The 27,215-nt window shown below is 37.6% G+C and overlaps 2 protein-coding genes across 2 annotated transcripts; both read left to right on the forward strand.

Annotated features, from left to right (window-relative positions):
* The first annotated feature begins 4,802 nt into the window (after positions 1–4,802).
* On the forward strand, positions 4,803–7,304 carry LOC116110589 (pentatricopeptide repeat-containing protein At4g32430, mitochondrial-like). Its single transcript, XM_031396798.1, has one exon. The coding sequence runs from the start codon at positions 4,853–4,855 to the stop codon at positions 7,151–7,153; it is 2,301 nt and encodes a 766-aa protein (XP_031252658.1). The 5' UTR covers positions 4,803–4,852; the 3' UTR covers positions 7,154–7,304.
* Positions 7,305–21,903: 14,599 nt separating this feature from the next.
* On the forward strand, positions 21,904–23,589 carry LOC116110578 (protein kinase PINOID 2-like). Its single transcript, XM_031396789.1, has 2 exons — positions 21,904–22,534; positions 22,651–23,589. Exons 1-2 carry the CDS (start codon positions 21,936–21,938, stop codon positions 23,513–23,515), a joined length of 1,464 nt encoding a protein of 487 aa, XP_031252649.1. The 5' UTR covers positions 21,904–21,935; the 3' UTR covers positions 23,516–23,589.
* Positions 23,590–27,215: the final 3,626 nt, after the last annotated feature.

Raw genomic sequence — 27,215 nt, forward strand, 5'->3', positions numbered from 1 at the left:
TGGAGCTTCTCCTTTTATAGGCGAGGAGCCTAATCAATGAAGAACATAAGTGAGCCCCCACTATGAAATAAAGACAGATCAATGCTTGATTATGATAAAAGGTAGAGATTAGGTTTATCGCATTTGTGATGGAAGGTTCTGGCACTGATTAAAACTCTTTATTTCAAGCGATAGTGAAAATTTAAAGGTGATAATGATTTTGGGATGGTAAGAAAGAAATTTAGAATCAGGAACATGCAACACCAATATATTGATTCAGTGTCATCGCATCTTAAATTGTGGTCGGATAGATAGGTTGTGAACCACAGCGTTCTAGTCCGTGAATTTGCTTTTCTGCTACCCCACTACCTAAGTCTTTCAGGCTTTATCTTTGTGTATGGGCACAAAAATGAAAAGTTTTTGATGAATATGGAGTGACATAAAACTAACGCATGATCAATAATTTTGATTTTTACCAGACATATTGGTAGTTCTGTCAACTTAAGGAAAAATAAATTAAATAAAAGGTTTTTCCGCCAACCCCGTTGTGATCATCACCTATGGACCATGCATCAAGAAATAGCTTATTGGTTATCTGGGTTTAACTACAGGATTAACTTCCTAATTTTTTCTAATGCAGTAAAGTAATTTTCTGCGGCTTAATTATTGTAGGGCAGACTTGTCCCTTAGTAAGTTTGAAAAACCCTAATTAGAGTTGACTATTAACTACAACCATTGATGAGTGGGGTCATGAAAGTTGACAATATAAACACCGATTATTGCTCACACTAAAACACATTAACGATGGAAGTATATCCATATTGAGAATGTCCACGTGATTTACGAGTGCCACTTCATAGGTGTAGCGAAATAATGCAATTGAACCTGCAAATAATTAAGATTGTAGAACCAGACAGCTTTAAGTGATAACCCACCGGCCATTAGAGCAAACATGCAACATGTAAAAAAGCGTCCACTGTATATATAACCAGACAAACCTATATGGGTCCTCTTCTTCTCGACTTTCCTTCTCCCACTAACTATTCAGATGCACAGGTTTTTATTCATTCATTTAAGTTCTGACTTATATATATATATATATATATATATATATATATGTCTCACTACATCAAGCTCCAAGTGTAACGGACGCATAATCTTTTTATTTTATGTTTGCCAACTTCTTGGTGTTGGGAACTATTAATTTTTCTTGTTTGAACATCCCAATTAATGACCAACAATACCAAATCTGCACTTCCATTGTTCCAATTATATTTCAATATTCAAGTATGGACATCCAACTTTTCTTCAATTTTAAATCTTGACGGATCCTGAGACATAACTTTCTCCCAGCAATAATTTCAGCGCTTCATGACAAGCACAATTGACTTCTCTTTGCCACTCCATCTCCATGGTTATAATAATCTAACATAGCTTATACTATTCCTGCCACCTAGGGATGGGAGTGGACCGGGGACCCCATTCCCTGTCCCCATCCCTGATATCCACTCCCATGACCGCCCCCAGCCTGTCCCCACTGGCGGGGACAACTCTTATGACCATCACCGGCCCGTGGGGATAAAATCACTCTCATCCCCGGCCCGGCTAGGCCTAATGAACAAGGCTTCGCAGGAAAATTCGTCCCACTGGGATTTCCCCCCGAACATAATTAAATATATCTACATCTAATCTTAACATAATTTATTAGATAAATTGATTAATTATTCAATTGTATAAAGGCTTAAGCTCAGTTAGCTCTATTACTTAATTAATTTTTCATAAAATAAATATAACTAAATTCAATCTTAACATAATTTACTAGGTAAGTTGATTACTTATTTAATTGTATGAAGGCTTAACCGATTAGGCTTAATTAACCCTGTTAATTAATTAATTTTTTATAAAATAAATATATTTATATCTACTCTTAACATAATTTATTGGGTAAATTGATTAATTATTCAATTGTATAGAAGCTTAGGCTTAGTTAGTCTTGTTAATTAATTAATTTTTCACAAAATTAATATAACTAAATTCAACCTTAACATAATTTGCTAGGTAAATTGATGAATTAATTCATAAAACATTATTTTCACTACAACTAATAAAATTAGTCCATTTGTGAAAGGAAAAAATCTCATTATCTCAAGTTCCCAACATTGATTAAGTTTAACATCGTATTTAATTGACCCATTAAATAATTACAAGAATAATTGAATTTATGTAATTTGTAAGTTGTTAAGCAATTGTGTATATTCTTATACTGGTTTGGCAAATTTATGTAATAATTTTAATTAATTTTTCACAAAATTAATATAACTAAATTCAACCTTAACATAATTTGCTAGGTAAATTGATGAATTAATTCATAAAACATTATTTCCACTATAACTAATAAAATTAGTCCATTTGTGAAAGGGAAAAATCCCATTATCTCAAGTTCCCAACATTGATTAAGTTTAACATCCTATTTAATTGATCCATTAAATAATTACAAGAATAATTGAATTTATATAATTTGTAAGTTGTTAAGCAATTATGTATATTCTTATACTGGTTTGATAAATTGTAATAATCTAATCAAATTTATTTTTGGGCCATGTATTATTATTTTGTGAAATGTACAAAGTAATAATACATATATTTAATTATTAGACTCTCTTGTTTAAATTATTTTTTCTATAAATTTAATACAAATATTAGAAAGTATTATAAAAGTAAATATCATAAATTTAGATTCATTACTTGAAACTATGATTTAAACTCTAACTTTATATATAATCTCACAAAGAAAAAAAAATTCTCAATAAAAGAAGGTGGGGCTCGGTTGACAGGCCAAGGATTGCACAATCCCCTCCCTCGGCCTGTCCTTAGGGGAGGGGATTTTTTTGAGGACCGTCCCCGACCCTGTCCCCGATATTTCCGGGGATTTTCCACCCCATTCGGTCAGGTTGGGCAGGATCTTTGTGGGGCTGAGGCAAACGCGCATCCCTACCGCCACCCCACCAACCGCCACTAATTAATTAAAATTTTCTTCTCCAGGCACTTCTCTGGCACGCATATCATGGCCATAATATATATAGAATGATATACTTAACTGTTACTGGCTAAGATATTATAGATAATTATGTATTGCCAATTTTATAGACAGATTAAATATCAATACAACCAGTGTCGATTGTATTTGGAGCAACATATATATAAAATAAACCCATCCTAATCAAATTATTAATCATATATTTATTTTTTTAATCATCGTGGGAACTTATAATATAAATTATCCTGTTAACAACGTTGTTAAAAACAAATCGTATCTTGAAATTAATAAGAGACAATCGAGTAGGTAAGAAGAAGAATATGCTTGGTTTGAAATTCCAAATTCAGAGTCTAAATCTCTTTGATTATACAAGTGTAAAGTGACCCCAAATAAACAACAATATCAACAATCTTTTTAATGGTGATTAGTTACATCAAATATAATATACGTTAAAGTAAAATTAATTATGCTAGATATATTAAAAGAGACGTCTTCTGTTTCATGTGATTTGCTTCTCAATATTGTTGGTGGCATGCATAAAGATAAAGGCCTCATGTTGAGATTTGATTCTTAATCAAACATTTGGAAAGCAAAGTTTGAATAATTGTACAATAATGCCAACCAACAAGGTAGGTTTGCATTTCTTTTAATTTAGATTAATTGAAATAATAACTCACACTTGGTTATGTGAATCAATGTTTTAAAACCTGGTCTAGCCCGATCGGTTCAACCGAGGCCTTCACTAGGTTGGATTACAAAATTTTCTATTTATTGAAAACTCTATAAATTAGGACATCAATCCGTGAACAATCGAAGATTTGAATGTTAAGAGTTTTTAAAAAAGAATGGTTGGTGAATGTAATTGTGGCAACAACAGTGATTTTTGGTAAGTAAATCGATCGAAAATCGCAAAACTATGTCATTATAAAAAGCCTGCTGTTGTTGACGATTGGAGAGGTGGACGGGGAAAGGATGAGATATGTTTTGATCAAGAGGTTGAGGGGACCCGACCATTTTGTCAGGTTTCACCCTGAGTTAGGTTTTAAAACACTGATATATATGAATAGGTATAATCTTAATCTAAATGGAAGTGGAAACACAAATTAAGAGAAGATAAATAATCTTTTATAAAAAAATAAATTGTTTAATTAATTAATGAATTTAATGCAAACTTGAATATGTGATTGTGACTTGTGAGTATGAGTGCAGAGTGCTTGACACCTGATGAGCTAGCAAAGACTGGTCCCCAGTACATATCAGCCCTTTGGACTCAAACCTCAATCGCTGTACGGGACCATTTTGGCCTGACATATTAAACACTTTTCTTTGTCACCACAAAAGCTTATTTCCATTTTATTATTTTTATTCACATGTGGTCCAGATATTTCTTTAATTATATTTATTAAAAATCAATTAAATCCTTGCATATATAAACTTTTTCACTTGTCACAAATTTAATTATATTGAATAAATATTATTGAAGACAATAGTAATAATATACTTGGAAAAAAAAAAAAGATAAACTGTCCTAATTTAATTTTCATAATTATAGCTTTTTAAAAATTTATATAGAGTTATTATAAGAATCAATTAAGACATCACAATGTAATGCAGTAATATCAATATTTAGAAAATAGAAGAGATTATATATATATATATATATATATATACACACACACACTCCTATCGTATCGCACAGAGTCACGAGCCGCCGCGTGATATTTGATTTTCACCCCCCCCAATCTACGTGGCACAAACCCTTGTATTTGATTTTAACTAGCCCATGTATTAATCTGGGCTGTTTCTCTTTCACAAACGATCTGTTGTTACACTCTCATGATTACCCGCCAACTAAATACCAAAACCCTTCAAGGACTAGCCAAACAACGGTCGACAAATTTTAAATACATCCACTCATCCAACCATGTACATCAAGTGTTCGACAAAAGCTCCCCTCGAAATGTTTTGCCAATTAATTCTTCTATGCTCAATTCTATGCGCAAAAAAAGTCCCTCTCAATCTCTCGAAATCTTCAGAAGGCATCTGCAATTAGGTTTTCTCTACGATATTGATGAAGTTACGATTGCAATCGCTCTCAAGGCTTGTAGCGGAGACCAAAAACCAGGGTGCCAAATACACGGGTTTTCTATTACTTCTGGGTTCATTTCTTATATTACGGTTTCAAATTCATTGATGAATATGTACTGTAAATCTGGTCAATTTGATAGGGCTTTATGTATATTTAACAACTTGAGTAATCCTGATATTGTTTCGTGGAATACTATTCTTTCGGGGTTTCCAAAAAACGAGGATGCATTGCAATTTGCTCTTAGAATGAATTTATATGGGGTTGTTTTTGATGCAGTGACTTATACTATTATTCTCGCGGTTTGTTTGGACCAGCGGGGTTTTTTATTTGGGTTGCAATTGCATTCTCTCATAGTCAAGTTTGGATTAGACAGTGATACTTTTGTAGGTAATGCTCTTATAACCTTGTACTCGAGATGGGGGCATTTAGTCGAGGCTAGGAGCGTGTTTGATGCAATGCCAAATAAGGATTTGGTATCGTGGAATGCTATGATATCAGGGTACACCCAGGAAGGGAACTATGGGTTGGAAGCTATTTGGGCATTTATTGATATGGTGAGAGAAGGGATAAGGCTTGATCATGTCTCATTCACCAGTGCAGTTTCAGCTTGTGGTCATGAAAGAAACTTACAGCTGGGGAGACAGATACATGGTTTGACTATAAAAACAGGATATGGAACACATCTTTCAGTTGGAAATGTTTTGATCTCAACATACTCAAAATGTGAGGCAATTGAAGATGCAAAGTTGGTATTTGACTGGATGGATGAACGTAATGTAGTTTCTTGGACCACAATGATTTCAATGAATGATGCAGATGCTGTGTTTCTCTTTGGTGAGATGAGAATAGATGGGGTTGATCCGAATGATGTTACATTTGTTGGGCTACTCCATGCCATAACAGTTAGGCATTTGGCTAAAGAAGGGCAAATGATTCACGGGTTTTGTATAAAGACTGGCTTTGTGTTGGAATCAAATGTTTGTAATAGCCTCATCACCATGTATGCTAAGTTTCAGTCCATGCAAGACTCAAAGAAAGTTTTTGAGGAGCTTAACTATAGAGAAATTATATCGTGGAACGCTTTAATCTCAGGGTATGCTCAAAATGGATTGTGTCAAGCAGCGTTGTCAACATTTTTATTGGCAAGTTCTGAATCTAAGCCAAACCAATACACATTTGGTAGTGTCTTGAGTGCTATTGGTTCTGCTGAGGATATATCTCTTAAACATGGGCAGCGGTGCCACTCTCATATCATAAAGCTTGGGTTGAATACTGATCCAGTTGTTTCTGGTGCTCTTCTTGACATGTATGCAAAGCGTGGGAGCATTTATGAGTCCCAAAGAGTTTTCAGTGAGACACCTGAAAAGAGTCAATTTGCTTGGACAGCAATAATCTCTGCCTATGCAAGACATGGAGACTATGAATCAGTGATGAATTGGTTTAAGAAGATGGAGAAGGAAGGGGTCAGACCTGACTCAATCACCTTCCTTTCTGTACTAACTGCTAGCGGTAGAAAGGGGATGGTTGATATTGGCCTTCAGCTCTTTGACTCAATGGTGAAAGATTATGAGATTGAGCCATCCCCAGAACATTATTCTTGTATGGTAGATATGTTGGGCCGTGCTGGGAGACTCAAGGAGGCAGAGGAGCTGATGGGTCGCAGTCCTGGAGGGCCGGGGATGTCTATGTTGCAAAGCCTGCTAGGCGCTTGTAGGATACATGGGAATGTAGAGATGGGTGAGAGGGTGGCAGATGTTTTGTTGGGAATGGAGCCCATGGGGTCAGGTTCATATGTATTGATGTCTAATTTGTATGCTGAGAAGGGGGACTGGGAAAAGGTTGCAAAAATAAGGAAAGGGATGAGGGAGAAAGGAGTAAAGAAGGAGGTGGGATTTAGTTGGGTGGATGTGGGTGATATTGATGGTTTGCACGGGTTTTCATCAGGTGACAAGTCTCACTCACGATATGAGGAGATTTGTAGAATGGCAGAAAGCCTGGGATCAGAAATGAAATATTTAAGAGAGAAAAACAGAGCTTATTCAAAATAGTTTCATTTAGAACAGAAACCTTAGAGATCTGACGGTTATATACTTATCCCAAAAAGAGGGGAACATTTCCTTTAATGAATTTATTTGTTTGATAAATGAAATGCACTCCAAAACTACATATAAACAGATGTCAATCAGCTACATCAGCTAGAAGGCCAAAATCTAGAACAAGCAAGAACTTTTATTTTTAGCCAAGATGTCCAGTTCAGCCTACACGTTGTTTTTTTTTTATTTTTTTTATTTTTTTTATTTTTTTTATTTTAACTAAGGTGTTCGAGTTAGTTTATATGTATCTTGATTAATCCTTTGGAGAGACTAGTATATCAATCTATCGTCACAGCCTCCCACTTAAATTGCAGATGTTCAAATGGGAAATCGAACCTTAAACTTTGTTTTTATTACACTATTTCCGATTTGCCCTAACCATCTGGACTACCCACGGATGGGTAACAACTAAGTACATAATGCATAGTACAATCTATATTTTATTATTTTATAAGCAAACAAAAAAAAGTATAAGTTTTAACTAAAATTTCCGGTCGGCATAAGGGTCACAGTAACCAGGCTTATCTTTGAATTTCCTGCACCAATGTATTACAACTCGCAACACATAATCTGTACTATAAATCCTTTGATTTGAGTTGCCGCTATGAATTTCCAGTCGGAACACGTATGTGGATGACTGGAAATCGTATGTGGATCACTGGTTTACTTAAGCGTTTCAAAAATCAGAGGCCCAATGTAAAACAGGATTAAAGTGAGGGCTGTGGCCTGTGGCCTGTGGGTGGCATGGCCCCAAATACAAGTACTACAAATCATACAGCCATGTAATCTTACCAACAGAGTTGTTTGCTCCAGTCCCTTTACCACACCACACACCGTGTCACCCAAACTTTAAAAAACCTAAGAAGAGGATGGATGAATTTGAATTTTGAAACATCCATCATATTGAGATTGCAATTTCAGAATTTTTTGAACCAAATTGTCAAGCACACCTAATATTGTAGTGTATGCCAGGATAACACCACCATATATTCACGGATTTTCTTGACATTGTGCATTTAGATTTTACTTGAAGTCTTGGGTTTCATTGTTATCTAATATACTAATGGCGGTGATATCGTTTGTAGAATTCTTGAGATTTTTTATTCGTAACAATGATTTGTAGCTAAAATGCTAAGCACATGGGCGAGGAAGTAAATTCATTATGAATTTGCAAAATAAAAGCATTCAGAGTTCCAAAGCAACACGTACGCAGGCATAAAAACAAAAGAAATGTTTTGGACCCCATGAGCAGAAGCTGCCCACGACAATATGTCTTATACAAACCCCCTATAGAGAACAGAAGAAGATGAGATGCAGTAACTCAGTATATGCATCCATATCCTCTTTGAATTCAGTTCACTTTTCACTGAAATTTATGGTTTGAATGTTTCTCAAATCAGCTTTGGTTTTATATATGGTGTTGTGGAGTTGTCAGGTTAGCCATGTTTTGCTCACTCTATTCTATACATTATTGAAGGGCTGAAATTAAGTTTTGCAGTTTTCTGTCGATTTGGCGGTTTCTGGTGGTTTCTCCAACCAATATCTTCTCTCTTTTTTCTTATTGCTGTGTTTGATTTTCACCAACACCCTTTTGCCTCGATTTGCTTCCTCTATAATATTAAATATATATGTTGTTATGCTTCAAAAATTAGGACTGACGTTAGCCTACGCCAGCAAGCATCAATCAGAATTCAGGAAGGTTTTGTGCCGTTCAGGAGCTGCCATGTCGCTCCATGACAGGAAGAATATGACTGTCATCAACTTGGCAGATTCAGGTTTTGTCTATGAGTGATAGAGGACCGTACACTTGTCCAAGCCCTAGGCAATTTGAGGATATTTCCTAAGTTATCAACCAATTGAAGGCAAGGAAGGACTCACACGGTATCTACTCACTTGCAGATTTGTAATAATTACCTTGAATTCCTTTACTATAAATAGAGGACTCCCCCTCTCATTTTTGGGATTTTGATCTTGAAGCCTCATTTTGATTGTAATCTTTATTTTCAGATCAAAGACAATCTATGAGAAAGAGACTAACTTGATACTCTCTGAATACTAAGTTATTGTACCTCTGCTCCCTGTTTGCTATACGTGACCTCTTGTAATCTCTCATATATAAAAAGAAACATTGGACATAGGATTTGCTTTAAGCATTTGAACAACTTAAAAACCCATCTCTCATTTATTATTTAGTCTTTGCATTTGTTATCCCAATCATTCACGTGAATTTCTAAGAACAGCTTAGCACTTTGCACATGCGAGCCATTGGTGTTAAAATCAAACATCAACAGTTTGGCGTTAGAAGGAGGAACTGATTTAGTATCCGCTCTTCATCAAGAATCTGTGATCAATCAGCTTTACTCACGAACAAATGGCTCGTGGTCTTGAAACCGAGCGAACTAGCATCAACAGCGAGGAGATCCCCCGGGTACAAGATGTTACTTCTCCCAAAGTACCTCCAATTCCGCAGAATACTGCGGTGGATATCCCCTCGACCTCTTAGCTCGACCCAGCTGTGATGAATTACCTAAAGAGGTTCAACAATACTCTCCAAACGGTTAGCTGAAGGATATATAGATCGTTTGGATCAGGTTATACAGCCCAATTCCAATAGGATAGTGCCGCTGCCAAAGATGCTTGTACGTCGCGCAAAAGCGTGGAAACGGGCGAAAGCCTATGTCGCGTGCACTATGACGCATAAAGACAAGGGAAAACAGGTGGCAGATAGTAGGCCAAAGGGCTTGAAAGGACTGGTGAATACTGGTCGCGAAGCAAGTATAATACCTATGGCTTTGTGACCTGGTGGTATGTCGTATCATGAGCCATCCCACGCCACATCGCATGGGCACCCCTACAAGAGTGCAAGGCAAGGAGACTCCCATTATCGTTGGAATAATGATTCTGAACATCACCGCGAGGGAAACCGTGAAGGTTGGGATAACTCCCCTAGCCATTCAATGCCTTCACATGGCTCCAACCAGTGTGTGCCAAGGTATGCCGAAGGCTCTGACTAAGACGGGGAAGAGTCCGATCTGCGGTCTTTCCTCAATTGCAATCGTGCGGGGCGAACCCACTTTGCGAAAAGTGATCCCTAGGTAGCTTCGCTTCCTCAAATTGAGGAATTACAACAAGCTCTGGATTAGATTAGAGCTTAACATAATAAGCGAGGGCAGGTCGCTGAGGCATCTCCATTTTCTCTAGCAATGTTGATTGCTCCTCTCCCGTCCAGGTTTAGAATGCCCGATATACGAGCATTCGATGGGAATTTTGATCCGCAGGATCATCTCTATGAGTTTAATGACCTCATGGAGCTTTACCAAGTTTCCAAAATGTCGTTGCTTAGTAATGACTCTGACTACCCACACCAAGCACTGGTTTAGATTGCTTCCACCAAGATCTATTAACTCGTGGCAGTAGATGAGTTCGTTATTTCTGAGACACTTCCAGGCTAATAGGAAGTTCTCAATGTCGTTGAGCTATCTAAGCAGCATACGACAATAGAAGAATGAGTCCTTCCAGTCCTATATTGACAGGTTCCACAGGGAGCTGAATAAGATGACTAATACACTCGAAGAGTCAGTTCGAACTCTTATTATTGCGGGAGTTCGCCTGTAAACTGACCTGTGGAAGAAGTTGCAGTCTGAGGATGATATTTCCCTCACTTGCTTCTACAACCTCATTGAGAAATATCTCAGAATTGAAAATTCAGTGGCTACCTTGAATCTCCATGAACTTGGTCCTTCGACTAGTGCTCCCAGTTGGAGGGAGGAAAACCGGGGAGAGGGTAGTGGAAAACCTGATCGCAAATGGGCTCATGATGATCATAGAAAGGAAAAGAAGCAGCGATTTGAGCCCAAAAGTCTTATGCCCAGGTCCCTCATCGCGAGCGCGACAAGGATCAATATATTTCGTTGAATGCATCAGTATCAGCTATTCTGGATAAATCAGAAGAAGCTAATCTACTCGAAAAGCCAGTGCCCATAAATAATCCCCCTTCAACAAGAAACACAAGGAAATATTGCCGTTATCATTGGGATAATAGGCACTATACTAATGAATGTCGAGCTCTTAAGCAGGCAATTGAAGACCTCATTAAAAAGGGACACTTCAAGAAGTATGTTGATGCTCCAACTCCCATTTCGGAGAAGGATCAAGGGGACTAGGGGAAGAAGCGTTGTGGTCACAAGGGCCTCCATCTTGTCGGAACTATATTTGGAGGACTACAACTCGTGAAAAATTCTCAGAGTGCTCAGGAGAAGTATGCCCGAGAAGCTCGCCACGACCCTGTGAGTGTGATGAGCACGACGTCGCGACCTATTAAGGTATGCAGGAAGGAGGAGATTACCTTCTTAGAAAAAGATGTGGTATGATTACATCACCCTCATGAGGATGTAGTCGTTAGCGTGACTGAAATAGGTCGGTGCAAAGTCTACAGGATGTTGGTGGATAATGGGAGCGCCGTAAATGTCCTATTTCAGCGAGCATTCGAGGAAATACAATTAGACGAGGCAGATCTGAAGTCTGCCTCTACCCCTTCTATGGTTTCACTAGGGATCATCTAATTCCCAAAGGAACGATTGCACTTCCTGTTACTTTGGGTGAGACCCATGAAGTGACTAAGATGATAGAGTTTTGGTGGTAGACTGTTCGTCCACTTTCAATGGTATATTGGATGACCCCTATTGCGAAATTTCAAAGCTGTCACTTCCATTTATCATCTAAAGATGAAATTTTCCACTCTGACGAGGTGTGGGAACGTCAAAAGGTCTTAGCGTGAATCTCGCGACTACTATATAAGAGTAGTGCATATGACATGCAAAGGGAAAGGAAAGCCAGTGGGCGTTCCTGAGCAGGCTGTGGTGATCAACAGGATCGAACCACAGCCAGGTCTAATGGAAGATAACATAGATCCCTATGTTCAGAAGGAGTATTCCCATAATGGGCTTATTGAGACTTTAACTGAGGTATCAATCGACCAGAGTGAGCTGACTCGTGTATTGAGAATCGAAAGTAATCTCAGCCCTAAGCTCGCTACTGATTAACGAGCTTGCTTAGAAGGAATATTGATGGCTTTGTATAGACTCATGCTAACATGGTCGAGATTAGCCCGAATGTAATATGTCATGTGCTTAACATCGATAGAGAGGTCAGGCCAGTTCGTCGGAAAATGAGAGCCATAGACCCAGAGCGATATGCTGCTATTAAGATAGAGGTGGATAAACTTCTCTCAATCGGGTTCATTTAGGAGGCTCATTACCCAAGTTGGGTCACCAATCTTGTTTTGGTGAAAAAAACCCAACGGCAAGTGGCAAACCTGCGTTGGTTTCATGGATTTCAACAAAGCTTGTCTGAAGGACAGTTTTCGTTTGCCTAGAATTGATCAACTCATTGATGCCACTTCCGGGCATGAGCTATTAAGTTTGATGGATGCCTACTCGGGGTATAATTAGATCCCGATGTACATGCCTAACGAGGAGCATACCTCATTTATCACAAATTGAGGACTATACTACTATAAAATCATGCCCTTCGGTCTAAAAAACGTTAGGGCAACCTATCAGCATTTGGTTAACCGTATGTTTTTCGAGCAGATCGGGAAATGAATGGAGGTCTATGTTAATGACATGCTAGTCAAGTCGCATGTTGTTTCAGATCACATAGCCACTCTCGTAGAGATGTTTGACATACTCTAGAGGTATAGGATGAAACTTAATCCTTTTAAGTGTTCTTCGGAGTATTCTTAGGGAAATTCCCAGCGTAAATGGTTAACCATCGGGGACTCGAGGTCAACCCTGAGAAGATCCAAGCTCTCCTAGATATGAAAAGTCTAGTCAATAGGAAGCAAGTTCATAGTTTGAATGGGAGAATAACAGCTCTCAGTCGCTTCATATTGAGAGCAACAGATCGTTGTTTGCTGTTCTTCAACATACTCAAGGCCAATAAGAAATTTGATGGATTTTAGAGTGTGAGTAAGCCTTCCAGAGCATAAAAGAGCATTTCGGAAAGCTACCTCTCATGTCCAAGCCCTTTCCCAAGGAAATTTTGTTTCTTTACCTGTTCGTCTCCCAGTATGCATTCAGCGCATCTCTTATTCGAGAAGAGGGAAAAATTCAATAGCCAGTATACTACACAAGTAAACAATTAGTAGACATCGAGACTCGGTATCCAAAGATGGAACGATTAGCGTATTCCCTGCTGATCACTTCTAGAAAGCTGCGACCTTATTTCCATGCCCACACTGTTCATGTATTAACCAACTACCCATTCAGGTAGGTCCTTCAGAAGCCAAAGGCTTCGGGTAAGTTGCTTAAGTGGGCTATAGAATTGAGTCAATTCAATCTGTATTACATAACGAAGACAACAATGAAAAGGCAGGCTATTGTTGACTTTATCTTGAAATTCTCTCATCAGCCAGATCGAAACTCTGAGCAGCCTGCCAATGAAGTTGTTCGAGAAACTGTTTAGAACTTATCAACATGGAGTCTCTGCTCATTAGCCCTGAGGGAACTCGCATTTATAGTCTTCGGGTTTGGATTTAAAGCTACGAATAATGAGGCCGAATAAGAAACGTTATTCGTTGGTTTGCGACTAGCAAGAGAAATGGAATCAGATATGATCGACATTAATAGTCACTCCCAACTAGTTGTCAATCAGATTTTGGGAGAGTATCAAATCAGAGAAGAGAATATGGTCAGTTACTTGAAGAAAGCTAAGACCGCACTTGAGCCCTTCAAGCACTATACGATTAGGCAAATCTCAAGGGATAGTAATTCTATTGCAGATGTTTTGGCAAAGATAACCTCATCACTGGACGACGATGCTCCAGATAGTATTCCAATCAAGTACATTGAAGCTTCCAGCATCAGCTCACTTGATAAGGTCTTAGCCGCAAATGAATCCATTTCCTGGATGACTCCGATTGTTCAGTATCTTAGAGATAGGGTTCTTCCTAACAGAAGACTCAGGCAAGACTTCTGCGAACTCGAGCTACTCGTTACACTCTTATCAGAGATCAGTTGTATAAGCGAGGGTGTAGCACTCCCCTCCTCCGATTTGTAACGGATGATGAAGCAGATTATATTATGAGAGAGATACATGAAGGGATATGTGGTAATCACACTGCTACACAATCTCTTGCCAATAAAATTATCCGTTAGGGCTATTATTGGCCCTTACTTCATGAAGATCCTTCAACTTTGTGAAGAAGTGTGATAAGTGCTAGAGATTTGAGAATATCTTACGAGCTCCTTCCCACCAGTTAACAACAATGACCAGTCCTAGCCATTTTCTATGTGGGGAATTGATCTCATCAGACCCATGCCAGCTGGTAAAGGGGGCGTCAAATATATGGCAGTCGTAGTGGATTATTTCACTAAATGGATTGAAGCAAAGCCGTTGGCTACGATCGCTACAAAAAAGCTTAAAAACTTCATCTTCAAGAATATAGTGTTCCACTATGAGATTCCTCATACACTCATCTCTGATAATGGGAAGCAGTTTGATAATGAGAAATTCAAGCAATTTTGCGAAGAGCTAGAGATTCACAAGAAATTCACCTCAGTAACAAGGTTACATGCTAATGGTCAAGTTGAAGCTGTCAACAAGACTATCAAGCACACATTGAAGGCCAAATTTGGCACAGACAAGGGCAATTGGGCTGATGACCTTTCAGAAGTTCTATGGGCATATAAAACTACTCCAAGAACCTCTACTTCAGAAACACTTTTCTTGCTAGCTTATGGCTACGGGCAATAGTCCCAGTGGAATTGGTTCTCCTCGGAGAGAATTTTTCAATGAAATAGATAATAAAGCACTCCTATGTGCAAGTCTGGATTTGGTTGAAGAATACTGCAATAAGGCTCGGTTAAGGATAACTTCCTACCAGCAACGGGAAAAAAGATTCTTCGACTCTAAAGTCAGGAGAATGGACTTCCGGGTTGGTGACCTGGTGTTAAAAGAAGTTCTTTTCAACACAAGAGAACCAAGCGCGGGAGTATTGGGATCTAATTGGGAAAGTCCATATTGCATCGCTAAGGTGATACGACCTGGAACATATCACCTCAAGAGGCTTAATGGTTCTGAAGTACCGCGAGCTTGGAATGCTGAATATCTTTGCCCTTATTATCAATAATTCCGAACTCGCTTATAACTTGATCATTTCTACTTGTAAAGTTTTCATTATTATAAATTTTATGAATAAGATTATTTTAATTCCTCCCAAAGAATTGCTTGTGTCATAATCTCAAATTTTTAATAATCTTGTTATTTATAACATTTTACAAGTTTAATTATTAGATATGCTATATTTGTTTTGTGAAGTGCTTAAGTTATAAAAGTACTATCACAAATGGTCAAAAGTTCATTTTTATATATCTTAAAAATATGTATAAAGGATGACCAAGAGCTACATTAGAAAAAAATAAGCACAAAAGAATCTATTTCAGCGGAGAAGAGAACGATCACTGGTCTTCATTTTCAAGATCCCTGGCTGCGAGCCCTTGGTCATCTGGCTGACCACCAACCTCTAGATTGATTGCTTGATCTTCAGAGGCATCTGTTTCCTGTTGATCATCCTCCGGGGCATGCTCTCGTTCTTCTTGATCTTCAGTCTCGGCCATGGAAGCAAGAGCAACTTGATAGTCCTCGAGGAGGTCAGAGATATCCATGTTCGAATTGTTCGGTCATAAGCTGAAGATAGATTGCAGCGCCCAATAAGCAGTCTTCCTCTCTATTTTGAGGTTATGTTGCTTCATTTGCTTAGCTAGAGAAGTGATTTGCCCTTAGGCTAGCTCAAGATTTGTCTGCAGCGGCCTCTTCTCCTTCTTTGAGTTTTCCCTTAACCCAACTCGAGTTTTTTCTGCTGCTTTTTTGCACTCTAAGCTTGCTTGCATCTCCTTTTCTCTTTGGCCCAACTTTTTGGTAAGCCTCGCCATCATTCATTGGAGCTCCTTATTGTTGCCATCTTTCTTCTCGAGCTTGACCTTCTGAAAGTTAGCTGCTCGCATAGCAGAATTCCTTTTAGTCAAGTATATGTTCGCCTGAATGTGGGCAGTTTTTGCCTCTGCATCTGAAGTTACAAGATCTTGTTTTAGTTTGGCAATTTGCTCCCTCATCTCATGGAGTTTACTAATATAATCAATCTTCATCTTCTGTTGGGTCACATTCGGGATGAGCAAAGACTACATAAAAAAGGAATAAAAAGTTAGTTTTTAGAAGGTCAACTTGTATGAAAGAAGTTCTCGAAGAGAGCAAGTCATCATTTTACCTAACTTTGCATTTGAAGTGCGATGGCACCAGATCAATAGGTTGAGAAGCCACGAACTTGTCAAAGGTCTCGCCAAGTCCTTGGCAAGTCGGCATTCTAAAAAAGTGTATACCATCGGCCGTAAATGATCTGGTAGTTCCCCTAAAAGATCCAACACGGGTGGGTCAAGCCTTGTTGAGGCATGGTCGCATGGCTCTCTTTGACCTGATGATCACCTACTCCCCCCTGAGCAGTCATGGTCGCTCCCTCTTCCCTTTACGAACTCCCAGGGGTAATCGACGTTCGGGGAGCCTCCCTTGAGGTCGTCCTCGCAGAGAAGGCTTGGTAAGGCTGAAGCCTATCTGGCAATACCTCGAAGCCTTTTGATTCAGATTCAGTTTCCTTTTCGGTGGGTATTGTCTTTCTTTTCTTCGACTTCTGACCCACAGTCTTCTTCTTCGATGGACGAGCAATGGTAGGCCGAGGAGCCTCCTCCTGTTGCTTTGCGGTCTGGTGCCTTTTGACACCAATTTGTATCCCTCTTGTAGGGATATTGTTGGAGGTCGCTCCAGTTGTTTCAGTTGGATTGATCCTGGGGAATGGAACCCCCTAGGCTTTTTCATCATTTTTGAGACCTATGGTGGCATAGTTGCTACATGGCATAAAGATACATCAGTAACCAAAGTCTTCATTTGTTAAAAAAGACTTAGAGTTCCTGTGTGTAAGAGATACTTACGAGCTGAACCTTCCAAAGATGCATCAGGAGTGAAAAACCCATACTTTCGCAGGTTAGTGGAAGTCATGAACAGCCTTACATCGTGACTCTGGTTAGGCAATCGATCAAATTCTTCGATGTGACTATGATCAGCTAGCGCCACCAATCTGGTTGTTTTGTTTTCCGTAAGAAAGTAAAATGTTTGTTAATCTAGTATGCTAAGGAAAAGTTAAAAGACGAGCATCTGGAAATTAAATGGAAAACCTACTCATTTCATTAAATTTACAAATTTCATCGTACTCGAAGAAAAAATATTTGATTTCGTAAGCCCCAATGTTCCTGGGGTAACCAAATATATCTCCTTCGATCGTTGATCGCTTGAAGAGGCAGTACGAGTCCTTGTCTTTGCTCTTCTTTAAATAGTAGGCACAGCAGAGTTCTTCTATTGTTAGCTCGCCGAGGTTGTGCTTGCTAAATGCTATATACATAGCGACTGCTATCATATATGCATTTGGCATCAGCTAGAATGACGCGATCTAGAAATGGTCGAGAATCAACCTGATGTAGGGATGGAGGGGTATCCTCACCCCACATTTGAAGATTACTTTCGAGATTGCCGCCATTCCCTCGGGAGGTTCCTAAGCAGTGTGTGACCTGTACCGATGTTTACGTTGATCGCGTGTTGGTCTATTGCTTTTTGGATTTCATCCTTTGTGACTATTGATCGTATCGCCTTTCTGGGACCCTCCGTGGTGTTCGATGGTTACGAGCTCCCCTTTTCGACTATTCTCGCCTTAGGAGTATCCATTGCTCTTCGAGTTTGTAAATGTGTGACATGTAGAGGTGACTCAGTCTCCATATACATTACCTTGTACGGCGACTCAAGAGAGTAAGAGAAACTTGCATAGCCACCAAAACCTAAAAAACCCTAAAAATTCTTAAGAAAGATTTTCTAAATATTTGCGCCCTAAGTTTTTACTCTTAATAGTGTTTCTTCTCAAACACTACCCGAGAATGTTTATCGTCTAAGCCTATCAGACTTCCATACCCACCATTACTGTAAAAATTAAGTTTTTGACAGAAATGGAAAAGAGAATAAGAGAAGAAATTTTCTTTACCTCTTGATTATTGGGAATGGTTGCTATGTCGTAGCGTTGAGTGCGCATTAATCAAGAAGGGGATGAACTGATCTTTTGAGTGCAAAAACGTTGTTTTTTCTCTCTAAAAGTTTGAGTTCTGTGAAAAAACTTAGAATGGAGTTTGCGTTTTATAGAGTGAAAGGCGACATTTGGTTTCTTTTATAAGCAATGTTTAGGCATGAACGCGTTTCCAACCATTGATTGTGACCACATGTCATTAATCTGCGCGAAGAGTAACCTTCACACTTCATGGAGATCAAGTGGCGTGATTATCTCCTCCACATTAAATGCGCCCTCATCTGCATTTAATGTTTCAAAAGGGAATGTCGCTTCAACATGGCTAGCATTTAATGCTCATGGCTGACACTTTTTACGCAGAGACACCTCTGTCAGATAAAGCTTATTTTATTGACCAAGACAGCTGTCAAGCACAACAGATAACATCTGAGGAGGTCGTTCGAGTCGCTTATGTAACTCTCAAAAATCCATGTCACGGTCTACATTTAGTTCGCTGGTCAAGGCAGACTATCAGCCTCACATCGTTTGTAACAATGTGGTTAATCTCAACTGTTAGTTTAGACAAATGCTTCTTGAAACAAGTCAAGTTGCGGCATAATCATGAAGTTGTCAAAATTCAATCTTTGAACCTTAAGAACTAGGGAGCTTCTGTTATGTATAAAAAATCAGGCTGACGTTAGCCTACGTTAGCAAGTACCAATCAGAGTTCAAGAAGGCTTTGCGCCGTCCAAGAGTTGCCATGTCGCTCCATGATAGGAAGAATATGGCTATCATCAACTTGGCAGATTCAGGTTTTGTCTATGAGTGATAGAGGACTGCACACTTGTCCAAGCTCCAGACAATTTGAGGATATTTCCTAAGTTATCAGCTAATGGAAGGCAAGGAATGACTTGCACCCACTTGCAAATTTGTAATCATTACCTTGAATTCCTCTACTATAAATAGATTACTTCCCCTCTCATTTTCGAGATTCTGATCTTGAAACCTCATTCTGATTGTAATCTTTATTTTCATAGCAAAAGTGACCTACGAGAAAAAGACTAGCTTGATGTTCTCTATGAATATTAAGTTATTGTACATTTGCTCGTTGTTCGCTATACACGACCTCTTGTAATCTCTCATATATAAAAGAAACAGTAGGATTCACTTTAAGCATCTGAACCACTTTAAAAACCATCTCTCATTTATTATTTCGTTTTTGCATTTGATTATTCCAATCATTTACGTGTAATTTCTAAGAACAACTTAACACTTTACACGTGCGAGTCATTAGTGTCAAAATCAAGCATCAGTATATGTCATGATCAAATATGTAAGAAAGTAATTGCAATCTTAAATATTTTTACTGTAAAAAGAAGAATAATTGAGGCAATTGGTAACCGTAGAAGATTTGTTGTGATCATAAGAAAAAATATAAAGAAATGTGAAGAAAAAAGGTTGATGGATTTGGTTTGACATGGGGAGAAGAATGTATGGGGCAAGTGATGGAGGATTGACTGTTCCTATATATTTGCCACCTCTGCAGTACAGCAAAAATTGCTGGGTCTGCTACCTGGAAATGTAACCAAAAGTGAAAATGATAAGATGTTGCAGAGAAAAGTGGAACATTCACAGGAAGAGATTAAGAAAAAAGACGAATTTAGAATTGGTATTATATTTGAAAGGAAGAAACAAAGAGAAATCTGATACACTTTTCATAAAGTCTCCAAATCCCATCAAATGAGGAGAGATTTTTGATATGATCTTGATCTCCTTTGGGATGGTTTTTATTATGGATGATGATCAAAATTTTGTGCTTGATTACAGGCCCACAATATCATTTATCATCATATTTAGAATGGAGGATGTGACAAAGACAAACAAGTCCAAGGCCAAAGTAATTGGATGAACTCGATCCTTTTGTCCCATCCAATTATCTAAGAATGGAATGGTAGGTAAAATATGATGCCTTCACATTCTCAAATTATGAAACAAAAAGATAAACTTACCTCAAATTAATGAGAGCTAGCTGTTTTTCCAACCTATAAATAAAATAAAAAATGTGAAAACCAGTTTAAAATTGACACGTGTAAAGGCAAGAACATGGACCCAATGCAGGTCCCCTGGGTACAAGAATTCACATGCATGACAAGAACACCATAAAGAAAAAGAGTAAACGACTTTTTCCAGCCCAAGGTTTGCCTTAATAACATTTCTCACCTAAAAGGTTTTCAAATATCACTATTTCACCAAAAGTTTAGATTTTATTAATACCCAAAATATATTTCACTTTCTCAACCGACATTTTATAAGTTAACAAAAGATAGGATAAGAGAGGTTTTGTAGAGTGGAGACCGATAGATTGCATGGTGGTGATAGGTTGAATATTCGTCATAGGAATCAACTAAGAACCAGAAACTCTAACTTTACGGTGGTTGGCAATAGACGAGTAATCAAGTGTCTGAATGAGAGAGATTTTGTAGAGAAAAGACCAGAGGTTCAAATAGTGATTATGAAGAGAATTTTTGTTATCGAAATCAGCTTTGGATAGTAACGAAATATTAACTTTAGGTGAAAAAATGATATTTTAAAACTTTTTAGGTGAAAAAGTAATTAAGGCAAACCTTAGGTGGGAAAAAGTCGTGTACTCTAAACAAAAATAACATAATACTCATTTGATTTTTATCACATTAAATAGGTCACCTCTCGGATTTAATGTTCATCTCTGAGGTGGAAATGAATTTAGTCCACGGGTGTTTCGTGTATACCCGCACCTTTTTGTTACACCACTGCAACTACCAGTCAAAAAAGAAACCATTTTAACTTGTGATTGATTGATTGATTTGTGGCCGTCAAGATCATATGTTTTGTTGTTTGCTTTTTAATTATAAGTTAATCGTTTCTCGGGAAAAGCATGTCATAAAAATGGGTGTTAAGAAGCTTTTTAGCAGAAAAGAACAAGTGCTTTTGACCATTGCCTTTTTCACAAAGCCAGTGTCTTCCCTCATCAAAATAACCAAATTCCCACGAAATTTTATATGCATGCGTTTCAAAAGTGTTTCCAGAAGGCATATTGTTTACATCAGGATCAGAATCATTAAAACAAACATAAATATTTTGACATTAATGAAATTTTGAGATACATTAATGTTTACATGCATCAGCATCACCATTCCTCCTCTCTGTAACCCACTTCTTCTTCTGCCAGACCCAGAAACAAACACTAGTGGCTGTGTCAGTTGATGACTTACCCTCCCTTTAAACTCTTTTCTTAATTACTTTAAGCTTTTCCAGATCTTCAATTATAGATCGTGTCATCGTAATTGGTTGAGCCACAGCACTTTTTTTTTTTTTTAATTTTCTTTTTCCATTCAGTCAATTAATTTTAATTTATCAGTTTAGGTGAATATTAAATGATCAACCGAAAAGTTATATCGACAGTGTTGTGATAATTAGTGAAAATAGTGGGCAATTCGATAAATATAAAACATATAGGGGTATTTTTAATTAAATTATGAAAAAAATAACACTTTGTAGCCTTTCATTCCATGCTTCACATTACATATATCAATTCATATAAAAAGCCATTGAAAGCAAGGCAAAGGGACAATCAAAATCCCCTCTTCTTCATTCAAACACTACATGCATGCACCACCAACAAAAATGGCAGCCACCACCGTTAACAGAGATGAATCCGACTATGACAGCAGCTCCTCCTCCATAACGGTCCCCGACTCTAGCCGTAGTTTCATGAGCAACCTCAGCTTCGGTAGCCGTCGTAGCTCCGTCTCTGTTTGCTCCTCATCCGCCGAAACCTCTCTTTACAACTCCCAAAAGCCACACAAGGCCAACCAAGCCGCGTGGGAAGCCATGAAACTTCTCAGAAGAGCGCAAGGTCGAGTTGGGCTCGACCATTTCAGGCTCCTGCGCCGGCTCGGCAGTGGTGACATAGGGAACGTTTATCTTTGCCAGATAAGGAACCCTGTGGTGGGACTGCCACAGTGTTTTTACGCCATGAAAGTGGTGGATAGAGAAGCACTTGCGATAAGGAAGAAGCTACACAGAGCCGATATGGAGAAGGAGATTTTAACCATGCTCGATCATCCTTTTGTACCAACTCTTTACGCAGAGTTTGAGGCCTCTCATTACTCTTGTTTGGTCATGGAGTACTGTCCCGGCGGAGACTTGTACGCCGCTCGCCAACGCCAGCCGGGGAAGCGCTTCAGCATTTCATCTGCCAAGTAAGTTAGTTTTTTTTATTGCGTTTTAAAAAGAGAGATTTTGTTAACAGTTTCAGTTCTTATGATAATGATAATGGTTGATACTTAATATTGCAATAAATTGTTAATTGGTTCAGGTTTTACGCGGCTGAGACACTCTTGGCTCTAGAGTATCTACACATGATGGGCATAGTTTACAGAGACTTAAAGCCAGAAAACGTGTTGGTTAGAGAAGATGGTCATATCATGCTTTCGGATTTCGATCTTTCTTTAAAATGTGACGTTGTGCCGAAGCTGCTGAAGCCAAAACTCAACTTGGAAGCCATTGACAAGTATGAAAAATACTGCTCAATTCCATCGTGTGCTACACCCATGCAGCCGGTGCTATCTTGTTTTTCGGCCTCAACCAGAAAGAAGAAGGTAACAGTTACAACAATCACGGAACAAGTTGAAGGCACTCAAGAAGTTGATCCGGAACTAGTAGCTGAACCAATCAACGCTCGATCAAAATCCTTCGTGGGGACGCATGAGTACTTGGCGCCGGAGGTGATATCAGGGCAAGGGCACGGAAGCGCTGTGGATTGGTGGACTTTAGGGGTGTTCTTGTACGAGATGATTTACGGGACAACACCATTCAAAGGTGAAAACAACGAGAAAACACTAATTAACATTCTTAAAAAGCCATTAAGCATGCCGAGAATGGGTGTTAGTAGCAGTAAAGAATTTGAAGAAATGGTGAAAGTACAAGATCTTATAAGCAGGCTTCTAGTGAAGAATCCAAAGAAGAGAATGGGGAGCTTAAAGGGTTCAGTTGAGATAAAGAGGCATGAGTTCTTCAAGGGTGTTAATTGGGCATTAATTAGATCGATTAAGCCTCCAGAGGTTCCTAATGACCAATATGTTTGCAAGATTAGGAATAAGGGTTACAATAATTTACCCAAATTAAGCAAGAAAGAGAGAGAGGCCCCTTATCAGATACCCCATCATTTTGACTATTTCTAACTGTAAAATGTAAATAAAATTAAGTGACAGTTTGTTTGATTTTACAGTAATGGAAGTGATGTTTTAGATGATTAATATTATTAATGTAATACTAATTTAATTAAGTCAAGTCAGATCAGTGCTTTGGATTCAAATATATATGTATATATATATATATATGCTTACGTGTAAAAGGAATAGGAGGCAATGTGGTAGTCATGATAAGTGTATGAAGGTGATCATGTGGTGACATAATGAGTGTTGATTTCTGATGATGGTAAAATTTAAAAATTGCAATTTTCTTTTACTTTTTTCACATAGCCACGCATTCCCATGTTCTTTCACCGATTACAGGAAATAAAGAAAATATTTCATCATCTATCTTTCCACCTTTTCTTTATTTAACACACACCCAAAACCCAAATGAAATTCTTCAAAATAAACTAATGTATTGGAAGCTATCTCGTACAATCTAGTTTACTTTGACAAACTTAAAAGAATATAAAGGGCGAACGGTATGTTCCCAACCGAAGTTTGCCCTAACAACAACTTACTATCCAAAAAGTTTGAAAACAACAATTACCCACCCATCGTTAATATATGTACGACAATTACCCATTCGCCGTTAAGATTTGTTAATAAAATATGTTATCTAACATGATATAGTAACCGTAAAGATGAAAATACATTTCCTTCTTTGAATCCAAATCCCAAATCTTATTCAACCGACCGAAATCGTGCCAACAGAAACTACTCCTGGCCAGGCACGATTCCAACCAAATCGCATCTAGTTAGGCACATGACACAATCACAACGAGACAAGGGGGCAGATGGTGGATGTCATGGAGTTTGTCAACTGGGGTGTAAGGGTTTGTCGCGTGATTGCGAAAGAGGCAATCAGACATGATTGAGGGACTTGGATGGGTTGGGAGTCGCAAATTCGATGGCTACGGGCGGTTGTTGGTGAGCAGGTAGTTGGAAAGGGCGCAGAGAATGGAAGGGCTATCAAATGGGAAATGTTGGTTGTTGGAAAGGCAACGAAATTCTAGCGGTGGAGGCATGAAGAAGAAGAAGACGGGAGGGGGATGGGGATGGGGAGATTAGAAAAATGTTTTTTTATATATGGCGTAAAATGACAGAATTACCTTTTGACTATTTTTGAATTTACCATCCTATCATTTTTCAGTTCAAGTTAACGGATATAATTAATGGTTGGTGGGTAATTGTCGTTTTTAAACTTTTTGGGTAGTAAATTGACGTTGGGGCAAACTTAGGGTGAGAAGATTCGTTCGGCCAATATAAAGTTAAGAGGTATCATGACCTCAAGCTCAGAGACATAAGAAGTATATGTAATGTAATAATTAAAGTTTTAAAAGACCAAAACTAAAACAAGGGAAAGCAGTTAACTATGAATGTTAATTGAAGGACATTTAAAATATTTAGAAAAGGGAAAGTCAAATGAGGAATGTTAGTTGAATCATGTATATATATTAATGTGGCCCAATGAACACTTAAATCATAATGTATACAGATTAAGGCTCAAGTATTTTATTAATGGAGTCAAAGATTTGATGAGTCTAAGAAATGAATTGATTGAAATTTGAAATGGGGACCGTCAGGAGTCAGCTTGCAGAAGCACGCGGGTTTCTTTGGTTCTTTCTCACCCACTTGAGACTGAAAATGACACCTATCTCATTTATAATTAAATTAATGAATTTTGTTAAATAATAAACAACAAATTCACTATACGTATTTATATTTATTACATTTGCAAAATGACAGAAAAGAACTAAAGAAGAAGAGCACTCATAACATAACATGCAAGGCAAATCATCCATTTTTATTGGAATTTGGACTCTTAATTCTATCACTAATGAGACTCAACTATGTCTATTTATTAATGTCTCTCACTCTCTCCAATAAAACACACTTGGTCAACCAAACATTAATATATATAAATATAATCACTTCTTCCATCATTTTTTTTTATTGGAGTAATCTTTTAAAGTCTTTGAAATTAACGATGGGACAAACATTCACTTGCTACTCTTATTATCAGTAGAGATAAACTATATTAAAAATCTCATAAATAATACATCAAAAAGTTTTAATTGATCACTTTTTTCATTGTTATCTTTCAATTAAACATCTCTATAGGACTTTTTACATGATCCAAATTTTTTATTATAAAGAGTTTATTCATGAAAACAAAAATCCAATAGATTCTTTATCTTTAAAATATAAATTAGAGAGTGAGTTTGACTCTCCATATTTAAAGAGTCAAATTTTACTTTCTATCCTAATTCTAATTAATAAACTATAAGTTTTTATGTATTTTATTTATTAATTTTCTCTCCTATCAAGTCTCTTTCTTAAAAATAAAGAATATCTTCATTAAATTTAAAGGATCTATTAGATTTAAATAAAAATTATATTTTTTATATTTAAAAATTAACAAAGATATTTTTTATACGAAAGACGTTCTTAAAAGTAAAAAGCATTTTAAAACATTAGATTTAAATCTGCTATTCCTTATCCCCTTAAAATATGTCCAAACTTAGGCTAAGCCTATTTTCAAGTAAAACCACACAATATCCTTAGCAACAACGGGCTGCCCCACACGTACATCATACATATTCAATAACCTTTATCATAAACATAAACTTGCATATATAATTTACATTATTGTATTGACAATATAACATCTGTACTTTTTAATTTAGGGTCAATCAAATGATTCAAATCAAGAGTAATTTAATTATGAACAGTCAGCCCAGTAAAAGGTACTTGCAACCCACTCAAGATTGAAGATTGAAATTGAACAAAAAATCCCATCAAATCAACGTTTATGGGAGGACACTTGTTCAAATCTCATGGATATTGCAGTTACACATGAAGCCTACCCATGGTTTTGGAGCAACCCGCTGGCTCTGGATCTATGTGTAAGTGAATAATAAAATAGTAATACTAATTTTATAAAGAGTCGTACAAAGAGTCAAATCTAGTTTTTTTAGAGTCGTACAAAGAGTCAAATCTAGCTTTTTTAGAGTCGTACAAAGAGTCAAATTTAGCTCTTAAAAAAAAAAAAAAAGAGAAAGAAAGAGGCGATCATGAATTTCTAGGGCTAGATTTGATTTTTTGTATAGCTCTTTGTAAGGTTAGTATTATTCATAATAAAAAGTAGGTAAAGTGACCAAATATCTATACCTTTTGTTTTCTCTATAATTACGTATAAAGGCATAATTAAATCCCGAATAATACTACATATATAATATTTTTATAAATATATCTCCTGCAACATGATAGGTTAAAAGATAGATTAGGTAAATTTTTTTCTTTTAAATTTAAATTAGCTAATCACCTTTTAGGCATCATATTATATAAAGACGTTATATGTACAGTATTATGCGTAAATCATGTAAGATACTAAGATCTCCTTTGAGGCGAAGTCCACCTACTTTCACCTATCTATGACAGAATTGCAGGGGAAAACCAGGGGCATATAGATATAAAGGGAACAAAGCCAAAGAATGAACCCACCATAAACACAAACCCAGGTGCGAGCAACTGAAGTGAAACCATCAAACTCTGTACTCCAGTGCTGTTCAGTATTTGAAAACAACATGACCTCTGTCTCTCTCTTTCCGTCACAGCATCTACTCTCAATTCCCTATAAATATCCAATCCAACCATGCAATACATCAATTAACTTCCTTATTAA

Source organism: Pistacia vera, unplaced genomic scaffold, assembly GCF_008641045.1.
Source record: "Pistacia vera cultivar Batoury unplaced genomic scaffold, PisVer_v2 Contig607, whole genome shotgun sequence".
NCBI lineage: Eukaryota > Viridiplantae > Streptophyta > Magnoliopsida > Sapindales > Anacardiaceae > Pistacia > Pistacia vera.